Here is a 25,242-nt window from a genome sequence, read left to right on the forward strand (position 1 = left end):
TACATTTCTGGATCAAGCGCCTTTTAAATATCTAGATATTTTTTCGTAACATCTTTTACAGCTCTGATACTCTGGCTAACAAACACCAAAGCAATCACTACATATGGATTCAAAGCAAATCAATTTACGGCTGAGTAACAAACAAGAAATTCTTATAGAACGAACTCGGACCCGCAAAGAATATCAAATTTACCGTGTCTCCACGTGATTCTTTAAAATGGTGCAAGTACCACCCCGAAATGGCATCTAGCCGAGTAGATGACGCCAGACCGTCACCTGGCGCATTCACCTAAATCACGCCTCGCCTGGCGCATTCACTATAATCGCTAACGAATTTATTTTACCGGCTAAAATATAATAATTGAAAAAGATTTACCCCTTTTCCTACACAAAGACGAAATTTCGCAGGAAAAGTCATAAGGCACTTTTTCATTGTGTCCAAAAAGTAATAGCATTTTTATTGCTACTTAAAAATGAATAGCCTATATCATATTCTCTGGAGAAGGCTTATGTCCTCCAAGCAAAGTTTGCTCACCTTAATTGAGTTGACCTTCCCCCCCTCAAATCTAGTTCGGAATTAACTCTCAGTAATTTATCATTGAAACTTAGAAAACTGATCGCAGGCTTCCTCTGACCGAGAATGACTGAGATTTCAGTTAATTAATAGTACGTCACAGTTACAGAACACTGCAGCCTCATTACTACTTTCTTCTCTCGACTTTGAGCCGCTCTATGATTATCTGTTGATAGATGGCACTCCATATAGCAGAGCCGATAACATTTACCGGGGTCTGGCGCATTCACCTAAATCCTTTCGTTTTAGATATGTATAGGAGTACCATCAAACGCACAAATTTACCTTTTACTTTTATATTAACTGAATAGTTACATAAATATACATTAAATATCAACAGAATAATAAAAATATACATACATTTAATAATTACATCCAACAGAGTGCATAAAATAGTACTTTATTCAGTTTAAAAACTATATGTATATATTTAAGTAGAAATTCACAGATCATTTGGCCTCGAAGTGGTGAAGTTTCTTCATTTTACTACAAACTATATTGTGCAGTACCAAAGCTCTGAACTGAAGGAAGGCAAGCATTCAGTTCCAGTCTACCCATATACGAACACGTTCGGAGCTTTAATACACCTCCCGAAAGTACTATTTCTTAGTTGTTTTTATTTCACTAAGGTCTTTTTGAAGGTAGTGGAGGACGTAATGAAGAACAACATCATAACAATATTTATACTCAGTCTGAAAAATGAAAAACTGAAATAATAGGGTGAGTTTTTGACGCTGCTTCACTTACAATGTTCTCTATTAACTGAGGCCTGTGCCTCCTCACTGTTCTTACAGCTTGAAATATATCAACTTCCCCATGCTGAATTACTTGCTCAATGCAGGCATTTGCTGCGCAATAAATCCCACATCTGCTTCTTCCATCTCTAAATAATGGGCTTTGTGGTAAGTAAATTGAATTAAGATCACAGATAAGAGACTTACGGAGAAACTATACAGACAGGTCCGTAATCGGTGCGTTGACGCCATTTTTCCACCATATTCATTAACTCTACCAAGGAGTTGGTGGACGTAGGCACTTTGTGCCCCATGGGCCAACACATGAGCTGGAACAGCTGAACATTCCTGGGCGGCGCTTTCACACCTGCCATTAGCTCAGTTAAGGATATTACCTGAGATCCAGATATTTTTAAGACCCAATTGTGGATATATTTCTTACAATTAATACCTTTTTATTTATTCTAAACACCCAAGTCTTAATCTTGGAATAATGATTGTGCGAAATATGATCTATCGTGAAAACTGGACCGTACTTCTTAGGAGCCCTGCCCTCCGGCCAAAATGAAGGGAACTGTTGCTGTAACATCCAAATATAGTTAGCCCGAGATAAAACTTTCTCTCGCGTAAGTATGAATACTAACTGAATTGTGTGGGGGAACGCACAAAACAACAACTGCCGAACATTCGTAGTCGTAAACCAGAGACCAAAATTCCCCGAGGGTGGACTTCAGAGGCCATTCGGTAACGATGTACTCCCGAGGTTTTGTGTAACCCTAAAAGTTTGAATAGTATATTATTCGCCGAGCATATAATGAAAGACATCATCCCCGATGGAGCAGGCCATTTAAAACTTAAAAAAGTGCGGTAATCAGGGGCCTTGTAAAACTTGCGTTTTAATATAATATTTCAAAAGTCTTTATAGCGTTTACAAGTAAAGTAGTTTGTGTAAATAAGAAGTACTTACATCCACGAATACGGCATTTATGTAGTCGGTGAAGCTGTTACCCTGAAATGAGGTCAGGTAAGGCCTGAAATTGTCAGCTGAAAGAAAAAGTACATATATATATATATATACAGGGTGTTTAAAAAAGATGCGGCAATATTTAAAAGGGTGATTGCTCAAGTTATTTTATAAAAAAAGTTTCTATAAGGATAGGTCCGCAAAGGCTTCGTTGCCGATCTACAGGGAGTTGATCTTTCATAAAAAAACAGTAAAAATTAGATTTTTCCAAAACCGCTTGAGATATTATAATGAAATTTTAGGCGTGTCAATAGCTGTGGGAAACGCATACTTTGCAATACAAAACGATTTTTTAGTCTTATCAGTGGCGCGCGTATTAGAACGTCACAGGTTATTTAAAAAAATTGTATGATAAATGAACATGCACTAAAATGTTTTTTTTTACTCAAAAAAGGGTCGTCGTACGATAAAATATCAAGAGAGCTTTTTTCTTCACAATTGAACAAGGAATTCAAAAATATTTTTAATTTTTAGGGAAACCAGCGTCATCCTATTTTTTCCTTTAAAAATAGCCTGTGACGTGCCAATACGCGCAATACCTGGGCACTCACCCTCTTAAATATTCCCGCATATTTTTTAAATACCCTGTATATAGTGTGTTCCTGCATTCATATAGAAAGTAGGTACTCGTATCTAGAGGGTGGTCCACTATTTTGCCGCAAAACTTTAACCATAATTATATTATTTGAAATAATATTTCAGAGTCAAAGCTATATTCAATAGATTAGATGAGGTTCGTTTGCATTAACAAACATCCAAATCATCAGCAAATAATGAGCGAAAATATCCAAGCGCTTTTCAAATATTTCCCATTCAAATTAAATGCACAGAGGAGACAACACAGAAAAGCTCTTTCGTAGATCGATAGAACATTTGTTGACCAAAGGCTTTGTTCCGTATAACTTCCCGTTCGTCAAATTGATGCATAAAACAATAGAATTAAAATCCAGCTTCAACGAACCTTTTTTAGCTTCCTCTAATCGTTAGAACCTAATTAAATATTTTTTTAGGATCTTTAGTAGAGCTTGATTTTAGTAATTAGCTAATTTCCAACGGTAGTTCCTGGAAATCAAGATTCACAATTAACCTGAACCTCTATCCAGGCAGTGACAAAACGGTGTAATGTTTTGTAGAACTTTCCATCAAGTCCATTAGTTAATGGAATTTCCACTGAAGTAAAGTCCTGTGATGCGATTTTAAATTTGCTCTGATCATTTGATGTAGGTAATAGTATTAATTTAAAAAGGGCCATCATTTAAAGTTCAAATAATAAGAATGCTGCACAATGATGAAATTACTTCAGTAAATCTACATCATTTCAGAAAAATATGTTACTGCGCTGATTTCCATTCAAGACTAAAAGGATTTTCTTAAGTAATATTTTAGCAACGAGGAATTGCGAGATTTATAGAACTCATTACTAGGGGCAGACGCGAATTTTGCCATAGAAATAGTCAGGAGCGTCAGGAAAACCTGAGCTTAAACCGAAATCAACTTACGAGGCACAATCAAAACATCCCGATTCTTCTTACGGTTATCCCCCCTATGTCCTCCAGCACAATCTCCTATGGTAAATCGTGGAGTTTGCTTGCATATCAACATATATTCCTTCTGGTATTCATTGAGTTTTGTCATGGGGTCTTTCTGAGATTTTTCCTTGAGCCTTTGGGATAGTTCGCTTACACTGAACCAGGAGTTGCCGCAAGTCACGAATTCTTCCAAAGTGTCGTAAACGAACTTGTATTGGTCCTATGAGGCTCATAGTGTTAGGTATAGCATTTTGCTCTCAAGCACCATACTCACCACATTCTCCACCATGCTCATTCTTGATTGGCGGAGTTTCTTGAGATAACCGAAGACGTCGAATTTATCTTCCTCTTCGCCCAGTTCCATGTTGGCGTCTACGGAGAGGTATACACCAGATCTTCCCCCACCGTCACTAGAAAAAGATGATACTAAAAATCGTGAAGAGACAGCAGGAGTTAATTAGTAAGAAGGCAATTAAAGCTATACACTGAGGTTTCCATTCCCTAAACAAGAATTTTCCTTTTGTTTAAAACATGTCCTCAGGCACAAGATGTTCAAACGGAATATGAAATAACGAATGTTTGAAAATGTTCACAACTTTTCTGAATATATAATACCTTAAACGTTTTCCTTTAAAATATTCCTGGATTCTTTCTACTTAGATCCTATATCGAATTATCTATCTAAGAAAGTTAGAAATACCAACCACTTATATTTTGAATACACAGCAAGACCACGGCAACAAATCGATGAATAAACAAGGTGATGCTTACTCATATACAAGGTGTCATATAAAGTACGCGTCATATGGGAAATTTTTTTACTTAAGAATTTAAGTTACTTTTGACTGTGCCTTCCAGTTTTGCTTCAAAAAGGAAAAAATGAAAAATTACTTTGTTTTTTGAAATTTGGGAAAACCGCAAAGGAAAAAGATTCTCAATTTCTTATTTTCTATCCACATGCCAGTTTTTAAGTTTCCCCGGTAACTTTCAATATTTCTGAAATTTCTTGCACTTCTGAATTTCGAAGGTATCTAAATCGGATAGCAACTTCAACAATAATTGCATTATATAAAAAAATAATCATTTGAATCCATATTTATTACTTAAATCTGAAATAAATTAACCTTTTTAAACAAAAAGCAAAATATTGTACATTAAGGCCTCACACGCTTTGATGCAAAGTTGATCTAGATTATAAAGCAATTATTCGGGTTATACAGCTATTTGACGCAAAAATAGATTTATAAACAAATATCAGCCTGAAACGACTGCATTATGTAGAAAATAGCTATCATGAATCCAGACATTAATTAAATGTCATAACATTAATAAAATTAAGAGATAAAGCCGAAAATATAGTCCGCAATAATTATTGTTGCTATAGAGCAGTATCCAAAAAAATGAATAAAACTGATTTCAAGAACATATATTTTTATGTAAATTGACGAAACTGCGATGCGATGCGAAATAGAACTGGGAAAAAGCAAAAAATCATGTTTCCGTTTGCTTTCCGTCGCGTTCAATACAAAGTGTTATTCTTCTAGAAACCGCCGTCATTGAATTCCGCATGTCTTGCGAACTTACATTTAAAACACATTCTTGAATAATTGAAGTAATTGAAAAACTTTAAGATCATCGCGAAACTTTTTTTGGTGATAAAAGTTTTGTTCTAAAAAAATCTATAAAAAAGTAGTCCAGTGGGGTCAATTCAGGTGACCTAGGCGGCCAGAATTGCTCCATGTTCCGTCCATTTACTCCGCCCGAGAACATTTATGGCGTTTTTTAATGTGCCTTGAATAATTTATAGGTGCTCCGTCGCACTGGTACCATAAAATGTTCTTTACAGGCTGCAGCATACTCTACAGAAAATCGATAAGTTCAGTATTTTAGAAATTTAAAAGTTGCTCCGAAATTAAATTCTGTCGGAAAAAGTAAGGACTGATGATTTAGACAATCAACATACTGCACCACATATTTGTTTTGAAACCATACTGATGGTGGCATTTAATGAGGGCTTTTGAGATTATTACCTACTGAACCAATTCATTTAAACTTAGCTCTTAACCCGGTGACCGTTGATTGCTGAACATTTCTTCCTGGATGCCAGGCATTACAGATTGCAGACACGCATAAAGTACGAATCGCATGAAAAATTTTTTACTTGCGACTTTAAGTAAATTTTACTGTTGACTTTGCGCCATAAGTGACGTAAAATAATATTAAAATGAAAAGGAACTGGATGACTATAAGTGTAAAATTGCGATTTTGCTTTAAAAAAAAATGAAAATTCACTATTATTTCGCAAAAATTGCTAAAACCGCTAAGAAAAAAGGTAGATACTTACTGAGTCTCTCAGAGTTCCTAATATTTTATTTATAAGGCAAGTTTTTTCAATCGAACATCCTGTACATAAAAACGTATTATTTATTTTCCCCCTTTGGCCATTGTTCTACGACGAAAGAAAAATATTTCTCATGTGGGCACAACGCCAACTTTATTCGCCACACGATAAAAATGCATCACCTGTATTGTTACTTAATAGAGCATCTACGCTGATGCCTTTAGAAATGAGCTCTAATAGAGCCATTGTCGCCGGGGAGATTTTTCTTCGCTATAATCCCACTTTCGCTGTTTTTATCATTAAAGGTGTCTGTAAGAAAACCTACACAACTCCCTTTAATTTTTTTAAATTTGTACTTCCTCATTTTTCTTTTCGGACAACTATGAATCATATAGGAATGTTCAATTAACTCGCTGAATATCCGGGTTTAATAGATAAATAAACACCTTGTTATACCATGGAAAATGATAGTTTTTGCGATAAAACCAGTAATTGTGGTGTTTGGCTCAGCTCCAAAAACCTCAAGGTGCACGACATTAAATAACTCGAATTTTTATGTTGGAACTTGGGGCAATTAATGCAGCTTTCATGTAAATAACATAAAAAAATTCTTTATCTTAATTTTTTTGCCCAGTTACATCACTTACTTGCAATGTACCACCATAGGGCCAGCCTCTTTCGACTTTATCCTATGGCCGACCACCGCGCGTACTCTTCTTCGGAATTCCAGAAGAGCGTTTCCAAAAGGGCACGAGTGGCAGTGCCATTCAGTGAAGTGAAACTGGAGTATGAATCTTTCTTCTGAAACCACCTAAAAATTGATTTTCTTGTAGTTCGTGAAAATTGAAAAAAAAATGAATTAATCAATATCCTTTAGCTGTAACCTCCGGCTTCGCGGTTTTGTTAAATGTTCGTTACATTAATTCTATGAATAAACCGTGAACAGATGCCAGCACGACTCGGAGCACGAAATCAATCAGCAAAGGAGATGACTTCATAATTTTTAAAATTTTAATTAGCTGTTCTAGTTTGAACCAATGCAGCATAGGTATTTTTAGTAATAAATCCTTATGGGCATTTAGGAGAAACCGAAACAGCTTTACCACACTAATTTGCGTGGAAAAATATAACAAATTTAAAACATACTAGAAACGTAGCTTAAAATCGTTATTTTTTATATAGAGGTTCTTAGGACTGAGCGCTGCTGGATAATCCCACGCAGCTCAACTCAAATTAGACTTAAAACATAGTAAAGCCAGATTAATGCACACTTACCTCTCCCTGCATCTTATATAATCTAAACGTTCTTATCCTGAAATTGGCAAGTTCCTCTTCTTGGATCACCTTTATGTGGATCCCCCCGTACGTTTCTTCCAATTCGTTGGAGGCGGGCCAATACTGAACACACATTACCTGAGGAGATTTGTTGTTCTCATTTTAGGATTTACCAATTAACATTCTTATCATCGGGTTTTGAACCCAATAAATCACCTTGCTATTTTAAGCTCTTGTAACATTTGCACATTCCTTAAAAATATTACCATACTCGGATCATTGCTCAGATCGTTGCGATCGCTACAGCTTTTATGCTTTCAGCCAATGGCAATAGCTAATATTAATATATTCTAGCGACCTAAAATCCATTTATCAACTTTAAAGGAATTTGAATAAAAATTGAAATTTTAGGTTGGCATCCTAAAAAGCTGCAGACATCGCTCTTCTCCCCGAATGGTGATGAATTAAGCAGTTCTCGTATTGAATTTTTAGGGAAAAACACCAATAAGAAGAGTGGGGATCTAAAGATACACAGTTATGGGAAAATTCCATATTTCATCGCAAATGGCCGATTCGAGTATAATATATGGTTGTTTGTTTGTTTATTTTAGCCTTGAGCCTGAGTCAACATATTAGATTAAATAAGGTGGAGAAATAAAAAAAAAATCTATCTCTGCATTTAGGAGGTATACAAATCTAAGCATTGGAAGGCGAGAGTTGAAATCCCTCGGCTTTGTTGTTTGCCTATTTTTGAGGAATAAACCAATAAATTCAAGTGGTCTTAGATCTGGAGATCTAGGAGACCATTCAACAGGACTTTTCCTATGAAGCTGTAGACATCGCTCTTTTCTCTGAATGATGATGAGTTTAGTAGTTCTCGTATTGAATTTTCAGGGAAAAACATCAATAAATTTAATGGGGATCTAAAGATACCTAGTTATAGGGAAATTCCATAATTCATCATAAATGGCCGATTCGCGTATAATACATGGTTGTTTGTTTGCTTGTTTTAGCCTTGAGCCGAAGGCAGCATATTATAAGATTAAATAGGGTGGAGAACGATTAATGGGCCCACAAAAACAATTCGGCCGTAAATAATAGAGCAATATTGGCGTTCGTTCTTCTGGAGAGAGGAGTTTGAGGTTTCAGGCGTGATAAATTTGACATCCCTAACTATGGCTCTGAACCCAGAAACGCCTCCTAAAATAAGACAATTTTTTTGAATAGCAAAGTGCTCTTACTTTTATAAAGTCGAAGGTTTTAGTCAACATCACAATACAGCTGGCCTTCTCTTGCCACACCATCCTCCAGAAGTCAGTCACGGTTTCTTCGGTCGGACCCTGGGTGACGATGTAAGCGTTTGGTTTTAAAAGGCTCTAGAAAATGATGTATGAACTCATAAAACACTCAGTAATCAATGACTCAAGGATACAAAGACATGGAGTCAATGAAGCCTTTCCGACGTATCGATTATGCAACAAAAGTGAGAAAAGTTGCTTACAACTGCGCCATAAAGCTCGGCAAAGTACTTATATAATAAATTCAAGCTTTTTATTTGCTGTTTATCAACAACACGAGCGAATCCTCTTTTCAATCGATTTCTCGTGCAAAACTCGTTTTATATTCTTGCTTATATTTCTATTTGCTATCCACTAGATTTACACAAGCTTGGAAGCTATCCGGGTTTTAGTTTCGCGTAATAAAAGCTAAAAGCTCTGCACTTAAGGGGGCATGTTTATTGAGATAGCTTTTGGACCGTTATAACCACTATAAAAGAATACTTGAATTATTTCAAGTTTATTGCCATGCCGTTTTATAAGGTGAGAAAAATGACGAGGGAAAAACAGTCTTTTGCCTACGATCAATTCGAGCTTTTTGCGCCAAACAGTACTCACATCTACGTAAGAGGCATTTATGTAGTCACTGTCGTGTTCACCTTGTATCGTGTCTAATACTACCCTGTTATAATCATCTGAAACAAATCAAACATCCAAACGGAGAAGTCACAAGATAAAGCATACTCACAAGGAATGCATCTTTGGTTTTGGTTCTTCTCTAAATTACTCTTCTTAATGCCGTGTCGACACGAGTGTGGCTCGGTCTTCTCAGCAATCTGAACAAATCTTTATAAGCAACTCTAATCGTGATTTTTTTACTTCCTCACCTCGAACTCTAGTTTATAAAGAACTGGAAACTTGCGTCGTTGGTCGCACAACTTCATAAACTCCGAGATTTCGATTGGCCGATCGCTTATGGTGTCCACCACTGTACCACCGTTTTCATCTGAAACAATGAAGATTTCCATATTCAAAAAGACTAAAATGGACTCTACTGCGTGCCTAAAACATTACTGTGTCTAGTGAAGCGTCTAATTTTCTATTCTAGCCGACATAACGAGCCAAAGATGAGGTGAAAAGGGAAAAGAAATATTATTTATTCTACAACGATTTGACCTAGCTAATGACGCAATTTCTTCACGAGCGAAAGGTAAGGAAGGGTTCGTTTAACTTGGCTTTTATTATGTTTCCGAGATTTTCTTAGATGGCCTTTTTCGGGCAGATTAAGCACGAATTTGTTGTCATTGATTCCGAAGTTGCCTGCTACACTCGCAATCAATCAAACTCGATTGGAAATGGTTTGGAGAGCAATAAATACGTTAAACGTGAGTTAGACAGAGTTTAATATTTAATGCATATGTACTCACTGTAACGTCGGAAACATTCCGACATTATGTGTTCCAACGAGGGTTCTGTTTCGTAAATAAATACGAAATGAGAGATTGCTAGTGCCCCAGTTAGGGAAGTTAGCATTATTAATTCATAATAAGACTTGAGAATTTTACAGGACATGTCAATCATTACACTAACAAGCTCCAAGGGCGATGAAATTATTTTAATGATCCCATAAGAGAACAGTTGGAAAACTTCCAAATTCGCAAACGTCAAGTGAACTATCGTACAAGTTTCCTTGAACAAAGTGTTCTCAGGCAAAAAAAATTCAAACGCAAAATAGGATAATGAATTTTTGGGTATATTTACAACTGTTCTCAACAGATGTCGAACGTTCTCCTTGCAAAAGTTTCTGCATTCTTTTTACTTAGATCCTATGTCGAATCATTCATTTACGATAGATAGAAGTATGAACTACTCACACCTTCGACACAAAACAAGGCCACGGGAACAAATCGATAATAAAAAAGTTGATGTTTATTTCTCTACAATGTGATACATAAAGTTTGCATCATATGGTATTTTTTATGGTTCTGCTTCAAAAATGAATTGAAAAAGAAAAACATTTAAAAATTATTGTTGTGTCTTAAAATTTTCAAAACTACGAAAGATGAAGTTTCTTAATTTCTTATTTCCTACCCATGTGCCAATTTTCACATTTCTCGGGCAATTTTTAATTTTTTTTTCAGTTTTTTTGTATCTCTGCATTTACAACATATTCAATGACGAAGGACTAAATCCTTCGCCTTTGTTGTTCTCCTATTTTTGAGGACTAAAATCCTGCAAAACATTTTTGTAATATATAGAAAGAATCCAAATTCTATACTCACTAACCCATTTTAATATACACTTTTCTTCAAGAAATCTTAAGTTACTGAATATACTTTCAGTTTAAGCTCTATTTGAACTTAAATTCAAGTTTATGAGGGATACTCATTAACATATATCCCAAATCTGGAGCTTGAACTTTAGGTTAAGTTTAAACCTTAGCTATAGAATTCAACCTTAAACAACATATTTTAGGCGACCCCACAGCAAAACTCAAGTAGGCTTATGTCCGGGAATTTAAGAGGCCATTCAACCGTGCCTCAAACAATCCACTATTTGAGACAGTATTCACCTAACCACTGCCTAACTGGAATTACATGATGAGGCGGTGCACCGTTTTTTTCCCAAAAGTGTAGTAAGTTTGCTTTTAACGATATATTTTTGTGCAGGTTTGCCTGGTTCTCTAATACATGAACTATTACAGGCTTGATGGAGTCGTCTAGCATATTAACATGTTTTCCATTTAAATTTCGTGCAATAAATAATGGGCCAATAACAGATTTTCCCAATATACCAATCCAAATATTAATTTTCTGGGATTATTGGCTATGCCCTTCTCCAAACAGAGCGCGGACTCTCATCAATTCAATAACGCCAATTTTGTGTATTAACATGCCCAGTTAAATAAAAACGAATACACATATACTCATCACTAAAACCAATATTTTTAACGAGTTCAGGTTCCGCAATAATTCAACCATCACAATTTCACAAAATTTAATTCTTGGGTTCGGGTCATGGTCAACAAGTTCATGAAGGATTTACATTTTATTCGGATAAAATTTATAAAGTTTCAGTGCTTTCACTTATTGATTCTCGGGATAACCCTGTTGTTTTAACTACCTGACGAGTGGATAAAGTAGGATTTATTGCGATCTGCTCGAGAATTTCAATTTTTGCTGCTCCGTCAATCAATCTTTGTTAATTTTTTTCTATTGGCACCAAAACCAGCTTCTTTAAATTTGGCCAACAGTCGATGCATGGCTACGTAGCTTACACCTTTGTAGGGCTTTTTGTTATCACAAGCTGGAAGTTGCTATTTAAAATTAGGTGAGGTGGCGGGAAGGAGTAAGTTAGAACAAGTTAGTACATCGTAGGAGTTTTTCCTCCATATTCTAGAAATGTTTTTCAGCTAATAAGCCAAAACAGTGATAAAAATAACAAATTCCGGTGACAAAATGAAAACCTCCGTTATGAGCTTCTCCGCCGAAAGCCCCTCAATGAAGCATCCTCCTTTTCATACAAAGTTGCATCGCCACTTGACCCATTTTCTTTGAAAGCAATACAGCAATCTTTCCATTTACTGCCTGCTGGAAAGCTGCTTTAGACGAAACGAATAAGTAATTATTAATTGCCAGCACCCCAGGGCTTTTCAAATGACATAAAGAAGGCAAAGGAGGGCTCGTGTATAAAATCCAATCAAAATGGGGAGCGATACATTAGTATTACTGACGCGAGAATGTATTGAAAGTTCCGGGTTTACGACTGGAGAGAGACTTTTTGAGATAAAAAATACATTTTTTTAAATCTTTTTTTGTTGTTTGTTGTACGCAATTGTCTTATCCATTTAAATGTTAGAATTATTTTACCTGAAGTACGCTTGTGTTAGTCGATTAAAAGCAGCACTAATACGTACATAAAACACCGCAAACTATAATTATTAGTCTATGAGGTTCGAATTTTTTAGCATCAAAAGAAGAAACTGTAGGCACGATGAATTTCAAATGCAGAAGGAATATAGTAATCTAGAACCGCTATATTAGAGGAATAGTGACATTTAAGCGATTTGCTTCTGTGCTAGTCAAACAGTATTAAAAAGAGTTAAGCGGACACAACTTACCGGTTCCACAACAACAAAGTAATTTCAGAACTACTCTCTGCAGACACGTAACTGCAAACAATAAACAACAATAATGCGATAAGTGATATAAGCTTTTTACAATCAATGCATTCAGTAGGATATTACCAAAGAACCACAAGCACTGTAGCTTTTATGAGTAGTTCTGGAAATAGCTCAAAAAAAAAAATCATGGATAAATCTAATTTTATTATTCCTCTAATATATCGTAAGTACCTTTTTATGGTTACTTTATTTCAAGTATATTTTCAGTGATATTTATTACCACCAATTTATTACCACCTGTATTCTTCCTAGTTCTACAGAGCTTTTGATATTTCATTGATTCCATTTGGCTTTCTTCTCGTCAGTTGATGTCTGTATTAACTATTTTGGACAGGACGGTACCTGCGTTAAACGGCTAATGAAAGAGAAATCTGATGAGAAAAATCAAGCGAGAAAAATAATTTAGAAGCAATATGATGTTCTCTTAAGACGTTTCGCAAAGGGAATTTTAGAAGTCTAAAAAAACGTTAAAAAAATACCTAACTGAAAAAAATAACCTAAATTAGCGTAACAATTGTCTTCGAGACATATTTACTTTCTTTTTATCCACAAACTTTTCTCACACTCTATTCAGATTCTTTTTCAGTCTCTTTCATTAAAATTTCACTCATTTTTAAAACGCTCTATTATGCTGTTTATCACATTTTACAAAATGTTTCCATTCCCTATGTAGTACTAACACGGAAACTAACATTAACAAAAACTTTTTCTTCGTGGGCGCTGCAAGAGTTAACCTTTGATCCTCACGCTCCCAGGTTCAGTCAAATTACAATCGCACGGCAACCGAAATTAACTATTAACCTGGATCAAGTTTCAAATGGGGCTTTTAAGCGGAAAATGCCGATAAAACTGCTTCAGGTGGGTACGATGTCGTCTAGGATTAATAGGGATATGTTCCATTCATTTATATTCAGGCTGCTAAATCTAAACTGGTCAGAACTAAACTCCAGTCCATTCGAGAGAGCTCTGACTATTTGACCTAAGCAGCATTACCCTTTCTAAATAGAGCTGCCAGTTGGTAAATTACCATTACTTACACTTTAAATCACTACAGAACAACGTTTTGTCCTAAGCCCTTGCCCTTTTTGGAAGCCAGGGTAATAAATTAGGAGGAAGGTGAAGCTTTATTTACGCCTTGTGAATGTTGGGCCTAATGAAACTATACAGTGGAAAAATATTTCAGTTCAAATTCAGTAATATTTAATACAGGTCAAAATTATTAAATGCAGTAAAATATATGGCAGATGCGTGGAGCTTGATGCTATTAGGGATTAAAGCGAGTAGTCATGAACGAAAAGGTAGGACGTTGACCAAGCCATTAGTTATTTACCACCAAACATTCACTTGAGGAGTTTTTAATGATCACCATTTAGTTTTGCCCAGGATTAAAGTGTTAATCACTCGCTCCCAATAATTTAGTTCTGCGATATGAGAAATCGCTCCTGGGTTCGAGCATTATCTGCCGATAAACTATTAATAAACAATTAATGAAGTTATATAAATAAATATACTCTCCGCCATGGAAAATCTATTAGGGGCGGTATATCGTGCGTTAGTCTCATTTATCTCGCAGAAAAACGAAAGAAGCTTTGTTGGAAAGGACACGACCTAAGTGAATAGCTAATGTCGCACAACATTTCAATACGACATGAACATACCGAATTACGTAAAGCATTTATATGGTTTTTGATTATAAGTAAAATTAATGTCACGTTGTAATGAATATCAGACCGATTTAGGCTGAGAGTTCGCCAACTCTCCATTCAACCTGATTTTAATTTTTCCTAATTCTTTTCGGTTCACCCCGCCATCGATCTCGAACCATGGACGTATTATAGTAATCTTAATAATAAATTAGTTAAATCCTAAATAGATAAACTTACTTCTTTCTGTTTTTCTAGTAAAATAAACTCACTTTGATCGAATTATAAACATACAACACCTTAGACGTACCATTGAACTTGCTGGTAGGCAGAAGTCCGCTGTTCAGCATAGACAACTTAATGGCGTTTGGAATGGACGCGAAGGAGTTGGCAGCACTCAAGTGTCTTTTCTTGCGAGGCTTATCCACATCGTTCGTCCTGGGAGTAGACCTGGAACGATGTTTCTTCTTCACTGTACCCGTAGCATTCGAGTGGCCTTTGAGCTTCGATGTCTCTGTGTCACTCGGCATGTTCATTGAGCAACTCACACGATTTGTCAGTTATACACTTTGCGGAGGAAGTTCGTTGTTGCGGTTGTTGAGCGTTGTTGAACCATTTTTGGTGTGGAAAGGACGTTCTGGAAAGGAAGTGGAAATAGTACCTGTTAGGTAATTCGCGAGTGAAATATCGAAAATCAAACAAAATGTTGTTTTGAGAATTTCATTCACCACCCGTTGCCGATGTAAAATTCCTCAAAATTGCTACATGAAATTCCCCTCCAAATGTCACTATATATGCACTTCTGCAATCTGGATAAAAAAAAAGTATTGTTGAACTACGTGTAGTCGTACTTTTTTCCGAAATTGGATTCATGCATATTTCTTTAAAATCATTTAATTATTTTTAATGCACTTACTGCATAGAATTCGTAGCATTTCATAAGTGATGCTCTCAAAATTTTAGATAATTTTCGATCATGAATCCAAAATTTTAGGTAATTTTCTCCCTTGCATCTGAAATTCTAGATAATTTTCGGCTGTGCATCCAAAATTCCAGATAATATTCGATCTCGCATCCAAAATTCTCGATAATTACATATGTTATATGTATTACGTATCATCATTATGCAGAATTCCGTGTGAGCTAGGACCAGTTTTTTAGAGGATCAGAGCTTATTATCTGTGATGTTTTTTACATGGGGTCACATGCTTGCACTTCTTCTCTAATATATTCCCCTAAAACAAAGCTACAACAAAGGGTATGTTTATTTCATTCCAATTTAGTCGTATAGTAATTTTCCACGCACCTCACTTTCATAATTCAGTACCTACGTTAAGGCATTGTTTTCGCTTTTCAAGTGTAAAATGTCGAGAAACTGGGTAACAAAACAGTTTAATAATTTAAGTTGTTGCTTTGTGCTCCATGAATAAAGAATGACTGAGCGCCTTTGTGTTTTGGAATGACTTTTGTAGGGTCTGGTAAAAGCAAGGGTGAGCTGGTAAATGTAAATCGTCCCAGCTTACCGCCATTTGCACCGTGTCAAGATAAGCCCCGCTTAGCCAAGCCAGGCTTTAAATCACAGATAATGCCCCTGATAAGCGAAATCAGTGTCAAACTTGTCAGGTTGAGTTCGCCTTAGGCATTAGACGATTCTAATGCAAACGACGGTTGAATGGCTTTTACTTCAGATTAGTGGAAACTTAATTGATCCCACAATAGCTATGATGCAAAATTCAAAAACGCGGCAGCTGTAAAAGTCGATTGTTCCAAAAACATTCAATTCGAAATTCAGCCATTGAGTATACTAATTAATGGAACATCTGGAAGGTGAAACGATAATAATCGAATTAACATTTCTCTCTATTGGCGCTCGACCGTTCTATTTATAGAACGCTGTTGAGGCGGACCTAAACTTGAAATCTCTCGGTGTATGTGGACCGATCATCATCATCGGAATTTCGTCTTAAAAAATCATTTGGCAATGAATCCGTCTACGCAAACCTGACACTGAAAAATATGTATTTTCGTTTGCACGGCGTCTATGTGCGCATGTTACTATGGTTTTCCTCTCAATGAATGTTGCCCAAACCCGGAATGCCAAGCTATGACGCGCGACACACATAATCACTATAACTGCTGATGACAGACATATCTTCTATTTATGATAAAAACAACTGTCAAATGTGTATCTATCAGAATTTACTATCAAAGTCGATTAGGCGCAGTCAAAAGGATGCTCTAGAAGAAAATATATCGCAGTTCCTTTTAACTAATTGTCTGAATCATGTGTTGCCGTTAATTACTTAAGAAACTCGCAACTAATCCATGTAGAGTCTCGAACTAATACATACGATAAATAATATCCGGTCAGCAATATATAGAAGTGTGTTACTATGTCACACCGAGGGGCAAACAAATATTTTCTAGAATAACTTTCATTGTGACTGAGTCCTATGAGTTATTTGGGTCAAGTGTATTATTGTGAGATGGTCAAGTGCAGCCAGCTTATGGCGCCCCACGCTTTTTCCGTTATTATTGCAAACGATGATGAAATCTCCAACGAAAATATATAGAGGAGCTATAACAGGGTGTTTCCTAAACATACGGTGCAACTTTATGGGTATATTCCTTGGGTTAGAACAAGAAAAAAAATCCTATGAACATATGCACAGAATCGTTTCAGGTCAGTTGCGAAATACAGGGTGTTAAAAATCAACCCTGTTTTTTTTTTAAAGTTCATCTTTGAGAAGAAAAGTTTTTAAAGACTTTTTAAAGAATCACTTAGAAGAATTTACGCATCTTAATTGATAGGAGTCACTTTAAAGGTTTTTGAGAGATTTTAAGGCGTTAATTCTATTTTAGATTTTATCTCAAAAACGAAACAAAATGCCAAAAAATGTAAAGAGATGAAAAAGTTTTTGAGAAAATTTTAAAAATCTACAGGGATTTACTATTTTTGTGTAAAATTTCGGCAAACCACCCTCAGAGCTACGCCCCTGAGACTTCTGGATGACCACACCGCACACACATTAGAACATTTTAAATAAATCCCTCTAAACATTTCCTTAAAAAATAGTGAAAAACCGATTTTCTTTACCGCAAAGAACACAGTCCCTAATCCATCATCCAACTGAAAGTAACTCCTTTTAAATTGCTTTTTCCACGCCAGCGAGGTACCATACATAAACCATATGGGAAATAACTTTATTTAGGAATTTACTTCTGAGATACGGATATCAAAACTGAAAGATTATTAACCTCCCGAATCCTTCAGTTTTCTGTTGAAGATTGAATTTAGAACATCAATCCGTCTACCCAAAAGTGAAGCTGTGAATTTAATTACCTCCACTTTCTTTTCTTGCAGGTTGCACAAATTCGAGGAGGGCACATGGAGATGATGGTAGATACCATCAAAGCTGACTCTATGGCATGTAAGCGGACCCGAAGGGGCAGTAGAATTCAGCATGTGTCGTGATGGGCTCTATTACTTTCCAGGACATATTTAAATTGTTCTCACGTACACAAGTCTTGTTTAAGAGCATCTTCCGGACCGAAAAATAACTCGTTCTTTGAAGAAGGAATGCCATTGCGTTATTGCCAGTAAGTCCATTCAAATAAAAGGCAAAAAATCCAAGGACTAGAGCAATGTACACTGTTCAGGGAATTTAATGGTTTTGGTTAAGAATTATTTCACTTATACAGAGTGTCCCAGAAACGTTGGTACAAAAAATACAGAAAATGCCGTTACTCCTACTTCAAATCACTACATCATAGAAATACTGGGTTAATTTTGACATTCAGCTAGTTCATAGAAGAGAAATCAAAAACGTTTCTCTGAAAATTAACCTGTAGATAAAATTGACAGCACATTAATAATTCGGCCCTAAGGGCTGTAGGTAATCTAGTATCTTCAAGGTGTCCTTAACAGTGTGAAATTGCTCAATTTATCATCAGCGTCGTATATACTCGTAAATCGCTATTACGTCGAATTTAATAAAGGTCTAAAGATAAAGCACCCTCATTAGCTGGCGGCATGTGTGGAACTAATAAACCTGTCAGATCCGTATCTACGCCAAATAATATGCGATTTATCCATTTATTTACTTGGAGGATCTGAGGATACAGGGGAGAATGGGATGGAAAATTTCAATTATCCTTAATTAATTATTTTTTTCGGAAACTTCGGACCGATAAGAGGGTTTAAGGAAGGTCTGTTTAGAGTGGCTTTAAAAGACACTGGAGACTTATTAAACTACATATTTGCAATCTCTTGGTTCAAATAACAAAGTAAATAATTATTCATCTGCGGTGCATAAATTCTTGATTTTTCAAAAATTTCTACACTTACATTATGGTATGTACAATAAGTGTAGAAGGACCAGTATAAGGATACCTACAATAATTTGAAGCCCACACCGTTGGCGAAATGTTATTCGGGAGACACACGTTTACTAAGAAAAATTATTTTTAAAACAGTGTCCAGCCAAATAGTTCAGGTTAGTTCAGATTAATTCAAATTGGCAGTCAAAGGCCTTCACGTGGTGACTCCTGGACACCTCCTCTCTGAGTACGGGGAACCAACCCCAAAGTAGGCAGAGAGAGGTAACAGACGCGGAAGACCGAAGGATGGATGAGTAATGGATAAAACCGGGGAGCGGGTCTGCCAAAGGAACGACCTATTACCTCACCCCATCCAGCCTTTTGGGGCAAGAAGGACAGGAACGGATTGGAAAAGCCATAGAAAGTCAAAATAGTAAGAAGAATGGTCTAACCACCTAAAAACAGACGATAGTACAAAATCTGGTATGGATATCACAACGCAAAGAGAAGAGAAACTGCAGGGGGGACCAGAGAGGAGTATTTAGTGGCCCTTGCATAAGATTGAGCCAGTGCCATATACCCAGGTCACACAACATCAGACCAACCACGGCTTGAGATACACAAATGAATTTTCCCTTTGTCTTATATGTATGATTTATGACAGGGTCAAGGGTTAGTTTTCAAAGTAGCACCATCTATGTGTTAACGACTTAATCACGGAAATTTTTTTTCAAAAAGTCATTGCCAAATATTTTCAATTCACCTTATTCTATTTTAGAATCTATATGAACAATGTCATCTATGGTAAAACACTAAACAATAAATTCGCACCACTCTGAACATCTATTATTGTATTGAACACGTCGAAGTGTAATAGGTTAAACTGTCGGTAATTGCTATAGCGTATCGAAGCGCAAATATGCATAACTATCTGAGAGCTATTTAAGCTTGAAATTCATTTCGCATGTGTATTAAATATGTAAACGAAAACATTTTTAACATAGCGCACTGCGGTACTGTTTAGGTTATAGGAACCGCAATAACAAATTATTCAAATCGCCTCGCATAACTAGCTACGGTGAGCTTTCAGGACCTAAATCTGCCCAACAGTACAATGCGAAATTGAAATCCCGCGAATATTCGCCGACAGCGATGCCAAATTAAAAAGGCGCGAATATTCGCCGCCGACGATGTCAAATTGAAGCTGCGTGAATATTCGCTAACTACGATGCCAGACTTTCGCATCAGTCTGGGGGCGCCTTTGTTAATAATTAATTTATTTCTATCTCTATAGTGATCCGCTGCTGTTCCTAAAAACAAGGTATTATTATTAGGGCCATTCACATGTTGGATGGTAGATCACCGACGGTTCATTCGAATTTACTGCGCTCAGATAATTCACATTTAAATTCCCCGAATTACATTTGGTACAATGAAATTCTGGCTAAGCTTATTATTATTGCCAGCACATGTATTTTGGGGAAAATGCACTTTTCCAAACAAATAATATTGTATCGCATAAATACATGGAAATATCTTGCGGCTTGAGAGATGTCTTGGCCTGGGGGTGGTTTTAAAGCTTCATTAACGGTCATGTGTGTGGCTACCCCGGCTCTCAATACTTTTTTTTTTTCATAATAAAGCAATTACTTAAATAGGGAACGAGTTTTGCATTAAAATAATATCCCGATTAAATCCTCTCAACTTACATAAGCGTATACGATGTTGACACATAAATAACCAACAATAATCATCCACAGCCGAAACGTCGAAAAGTTACGAGCGCAAAATATTCGCGTGTATTTTTACCACGATCGGGATGAAAACTACGGCCTGGAATCTGGAACAACGTAATACAGCCTGGATAGCGGAGTTGTCAGAACTACCGGCGTCGGTCTGACCTGGCGTCGGCATGGAATCAGCTGTTGGGATACTCCCCGAACCCGGTCGGCGACGTCCGCCATCCCGACGCCACTGATATGTAGAAAATAGTGGACGGAAATCCCGGCGAGTTTCGGTAAAAAATGAATATCATTAAAAGTATACCGGGCGACCCAAGTCGAACGTAGATAATCCCATCCAAGTTACAGTTTCAGCTGATGGCACGTGTTTTTTGCCCCAAAATGCAATTTGACGTTTTTCAAAATCGTCCCAAAAGTAAATCTTGTCACGCCCAAGCATAGAACTTGTTTGATGATTCCCTTCAATTTATTTATTTAATTGCCAGGAAGCATCACAGCTAGATGTAACCGCAATCGTGCGCGCAGAAAGAGCGATTTTGAGCAAAATAGTATGTCGCACACCCTGAAAGTATCTACTCTAATAACTTGAACGGTTTTACTACAAGTAGATATTCTTCAAACCCCCACCTCGTCTTAGAAAAACCAAAATGTCTCTGAAATATTTTTGGCCGTTCTTACTTTGTTTTGCCCCACTGTACGAGTGCCTGGATATATCTAGGAAAGCGATCCGGGAGAGATGTAGCTGGGCTGCACTTTCTGGTTTCGGTTCTTCGTGGGATAACGTTTAGCGCAGTGTAAAGTGCCGAAATAAAGATAAATTGGTCTTATTTTCCTTTTATTGGCAGCCCCGAGTGCTTAACTACTGAATGCTATGCATTTCTAAGTTGACGTATTTATAGTCCTGGAGAATGCTTGAAGTTTTATCAAAACTCTATAGGAACGATTATTGTTTATTTTAGGTTGTTGATGGAAATTTGTTCAGTCTCACAGGACAAGCAAGAAAAACATCGGTCCATTCTTCATTCGAATAGAAAATACTGAAATAAATACTCGTTAAAGAATGGTTAGTTGCGCACCATAAAACGTTACACAGGTCAAAAACAATTATATAGGTCAAAAAGTGACTTGCTGAACAAAACCAGGTAGGAAATGCGTAGCTTTGCATAACGTGTTGTATTCTGTAGAACAAGCAAAGCGCTTAGGGATTTTCACTGATTTTAGAACTAAGAGGAAATATTAAAAATGATGTGTGGTTTATAAATGAAAGTTTGTATTTTCGTTACCCCCCGTATGAATGACTTTAATTTTTCCTCTGCCACAAGCTGGCTTTATTTTGAAACATTTTTGTCTCTTGTAAAATTTTCGTCAGGCATACAGTGTCTCCACAAAAAAATTATTTACGATGCCGTGCAATTCATCATTGATATGAAAGCAATGGTAAAAAATTGTATTTTACGTTTTCCACGGAACAACAACATAAATATTCCGCATATTTGGCCGATAATGTCGATAATGTTTACTGTGGTTGTCGTTGATCGCATTTGTGTTTATTGCAAATTGCATAATTTTTGGTCTTTTAAAATGGAACATTATTGTATCGCTGAGAAGGTTGGCATGTTTTTAGTATATAGATTCTGTGAGGAAAATGGACTTATGAGTATCAGAGTCTATCGTAAGAAATATTCAAATCGCAGAATTCCGAGCCATCAAACTTTCGCGAGTGTTGAAAGGCAACTTAGAAAAACGGGTAATTTAATTCCAAATAATGTTAATCGAAGACGCCAACGCCAAAGAACGCCAAAAATTGAGAAGAAAAATATAAAGTGTCATCCCAGCTAATTGGTATATGTATCTATGGAAACAGGAGATACCAAAGAAACCCATTCCTAATTGAATTTCGAATATAAAGTAAACAGTGAGAATTCCTCCAGGAGGTCCATCGAGAGGTAAAGTTATGTTTATATATTTATTGCAAATATTGAAAGAGTTGCCTACTTGAATGAGACATGCTATTAATTTTAATGAGTTTTTCATTCTTTACATTTTGATATCTCATTTGTTACATTTAACTATTGCGTTATCAAGATAAGCGTCTTTGATCATTTTAAAATCATTTTTCCTATTAGTGTTTTGATAGCGTTGAAACTAAGATTTTTTTAATTCAAACATATTTTATGATTACGAAAATTGTTGTAATCAATTTATTTACCATCAGAAGAAAAAATGTATTAATCACTGAAGCAAATGTTTATCAATTAAAAGATCTATGTAGAATATGAATTTTTTCATTGTTTATTTTTGTTTGCAATGGAACGCCGTTTCTCGATTGAAAACAGGTAAAAATTGCACTTTTAAAATTCGATTTTATTTGTCATTTCCAGAAATACCGTCTCATTTGTGATTGGGTCTTTGAAGCTGCACGATCATTGAGTCAAGAAGTTCAAATTGAATCAAAGTAAAACTTTTGCCTATTGAAAAAAAGACATAGGATGACATGAATCCGGTCAGTGCAATGTATGCTGTGTTGAAAAAAAATCAAAACTGAAATCTCTTTTTTTCAATGGCCAAGGAATGACAGTTTTTGTCTTCAGTATTCCAAACGGGTCATAATTACAGAAGGTTTATTCGCGGTAAGTGATCGGTGTTTAATCATTTTACCCAATTTCACATCGTTTAATTATATTTTCTGTATTGGTTTTATGACTATCACGTTTGCAAAAGACAGATTGTAAAGTTTTTTGTGCGTTTTCGTACCGATATCGACCCTTAAACGATTCAGCCGAGTGGCAGCACGACACCCAAGATATTGGAAATATGGAATAAACTAATTATCGAATTAGCTTGAAACGAAAATTGTTTAGCAATATCCTTCTTACTTTCCAAAATATGACATCATTTTAGTCCCTAATTTTTCCGATTTTTTAGTGCCGAAAATGAAGGTCCGAGAAGTACCTTTCCAAGGATCCACGGCCTCAATAGTGGTATCCACGGTCAACATAGCTCCAAGATTTTTAATTATAATTTAGGAAACGAAATTTAATGCTCTTTTTTCTTTAATTGTCAACTGTGTACGCATCTGGTTTGATCCGAAATTATTTGTCAATTCTGGTCTTTTCGGAGGCAACTCTAGCGATGTCCAAAGTCTTTTAAAGTGTCGAGTACTTTATCCATAAATGTGTTATTAATAAAATTACGAATTCTGGACAATTTGGTGGAGGCGACACTGCCCCTGCACATCACAACACGATGCTCCTAGCGATTGTTCATAAGAGAATTAAATTTATTAGGTCACATATATCATTCAGCCCTCCAAATTGTTAAGTTTTAATAGACCGAGACAAAATGTTAAGAGTGGTAGTGGTTTTATATTTATTATATATATACATATCAATTATGAACACGATATATGAAATTCTAAATTAGTAATGTTTTCAAAAAACCTCTTACTGATTTTTCGATCAAGTTCTCTTTTCATTAGGAAATGTATTTTTTATTCTGTCGAGGTATATTTGCATAATGAAACTGCTGCCTTGAATTCGCAACTTTTCCCCCATTTTACTAAATCTGGAAACATCGCATGTTACTTCTTATCGCGTATCGTTTCGAAGACCGATCAGCTGTTGCTTTACAAAAAAACAGGTGGTAAATTTTTTGTACATTTTTGTACCGATATCACTTCGTAGATGATTCAGTCGAATGTTAGCGCGACGATGAACAAAACGTTCGTAATGCTGCTGCACAAATAATCAGGATAATCGAGTTTTCTTTTATTCTAAAGACGCTTGAACTACGGCATTAGTATATTCATGACGTAATGAGTGAAAGTGAGTAGTGTTTAACTCTCATTTTGTAAGGGGATGTTGCTGACGTGATTCTGACTCATTCCTTAGGTGCTCGGGGGTGAGTTCTGATTTTTGTTTTTTGTGGTTCACAATTAAGTTTTGTCAGGTCAATGAGAACGACATAATTAGAATTTTAGTTAAAAGTCGAAACTATTTGCGATTTTAGCTTTTCTGGCAAATACTTAAGACCATCTTTGGATGTGGCTGAAGAACGACATCGCAACTTGAGCTGTATCGAAGTGTATCGAAATCGACTGTGTACGCCTCCGCCTCAAATCGAAATTAATTCGAAACTCTGTTTTGAAGATTTTTTTCACGAATTAATATTGAATTCTTTTGTGTTTTAGCCCTCAACTATGCACGCTTCTGCTTGAAGTCGAAACTAACTGTTTGGAAGATTTTTCTCAAGAATTAATATTGAATTCTTTTTAGGAATTAATATTGGATTTTTCTCAGGAATTAATATTGAATTTTTTTTCAGGAATTAAGTAACATTGGATTTTTTTCGTGTGCTGCAGAATTCCGAATCATCAAACTTTCGCTAGTATTGAAACGCAACTTTTAATATTTCTACGCATTAAAAGAAGATCTCGTTCACGTCAATGCACTCCAAGTTATGTAGTAACTCTTAATTTCAAAATTAGTAAAAATCGATAAATGGGTTTAGCAATTATTTCGAAAAAACGATATTAATTTGAAAATTTTGACGCCCTGTAGCGACAAAACAAAGCAACATTGGATATAGGTAGATTTGCGTA

At 36.0% G+C, this 25,242-nt stretch overlaps 1 protein-coding gene across 3 annotated transcripts; it reads right to left on the bottom strand.

The window, feature by feature from the left end:
- Positions 1-848: 848 nt before the first annotated feature.
- On the bottom strand, positions 849-20,849 carry Ptp36E (protein tyrosine phosphatase 36E). 3 transcript variants are annotated; one of them, XM_066393612.1, is made up of 17 exons: positions 20,610-20,849; positions 14,891-15,217; positions 12,875-12,925; positions 9,642-9,760; positions 9,503-9,590; positions 9,373-9,449; positions 8,719-8,853; positions 7,478-7,615; positions 6,850-7,013; positions 4,136-4,271; positions 3,832-4,081; positions 2,276-2,352; positions 1,953-2,084; positions 1,760-1,888; positions 1,516-1,703; positions 1,322-1,457; positions 849-1,266 (listed from the first exon to the last, which is right to left on the bottom strand). In XM_066393612.1, exons 2-17 carry the CDS (start codon positions 15,114-15,116, stop codon positions 1,174-1,176), a joined length of 2,139 nt encoding a protein of 712 aa, XP_066249709.1. In that variant the 5' UTR covers positions 15,117-15,217; positions 20,610-20,849; the 3' UTR covers positions 849-1,173. The 3 variants fall into 3 exon arrangements, with proteins under 3 accessions (XP_066249709.1, XP_066249711.1, XP_066249710.1); XM_066393614.1 differs by lacking the exon at positions 12,875-12,925 and having other exon boundaries at positions 9,642-9,742; positions 20,610-20,848; XM_066393613.1 differs by lacking the exon at positions 12,875-12,925 and having other exon boundaries at positions 20,610-20,847.
- Between the last annotated feature and the right edge of the window lie 4,393 nt (positions 20,850-25,242).

Source organism: Euwallacea similis, chromosome 9 (assembly GCF_039881205.1).
Source record: "Euwallacea similis isolate ESF13 chromosome 9, ESF131.1, whole genome shotgun sequence".
Taxonomy (NCBI): Eukaryota; Metazoa; Arthropoda; class Insecta; order Coleoptera; family Curculionidae; genus Euwallacea; species Euwallacea similis.

Excerpts from the sequence above, each read along its gene's own strand:
- Ptp36E (XM_066393612.1), bottom strand. The coding sequence starts at position 15,116 with ATGAACATGCCGAGTGACACAGAGACATCGAAGCTCAAAGGCCACTCG. Across the intron at positions 9,591-9,641 it reads TTTATAAACTAGAGTTCGAG|ATTGCTGAGAAGACCGAGCC; the intron begins GTGAGGAAGTAA and ends AGATTTGTTCAG. Across the intron at positions 4,082-4,135 it reads TGAGCATGGTGGAGAATGTG|GACCAATACAAGTTCGTTTA; the intron begins GTGAGTATGGTG and ends TGAGCCTCATAG.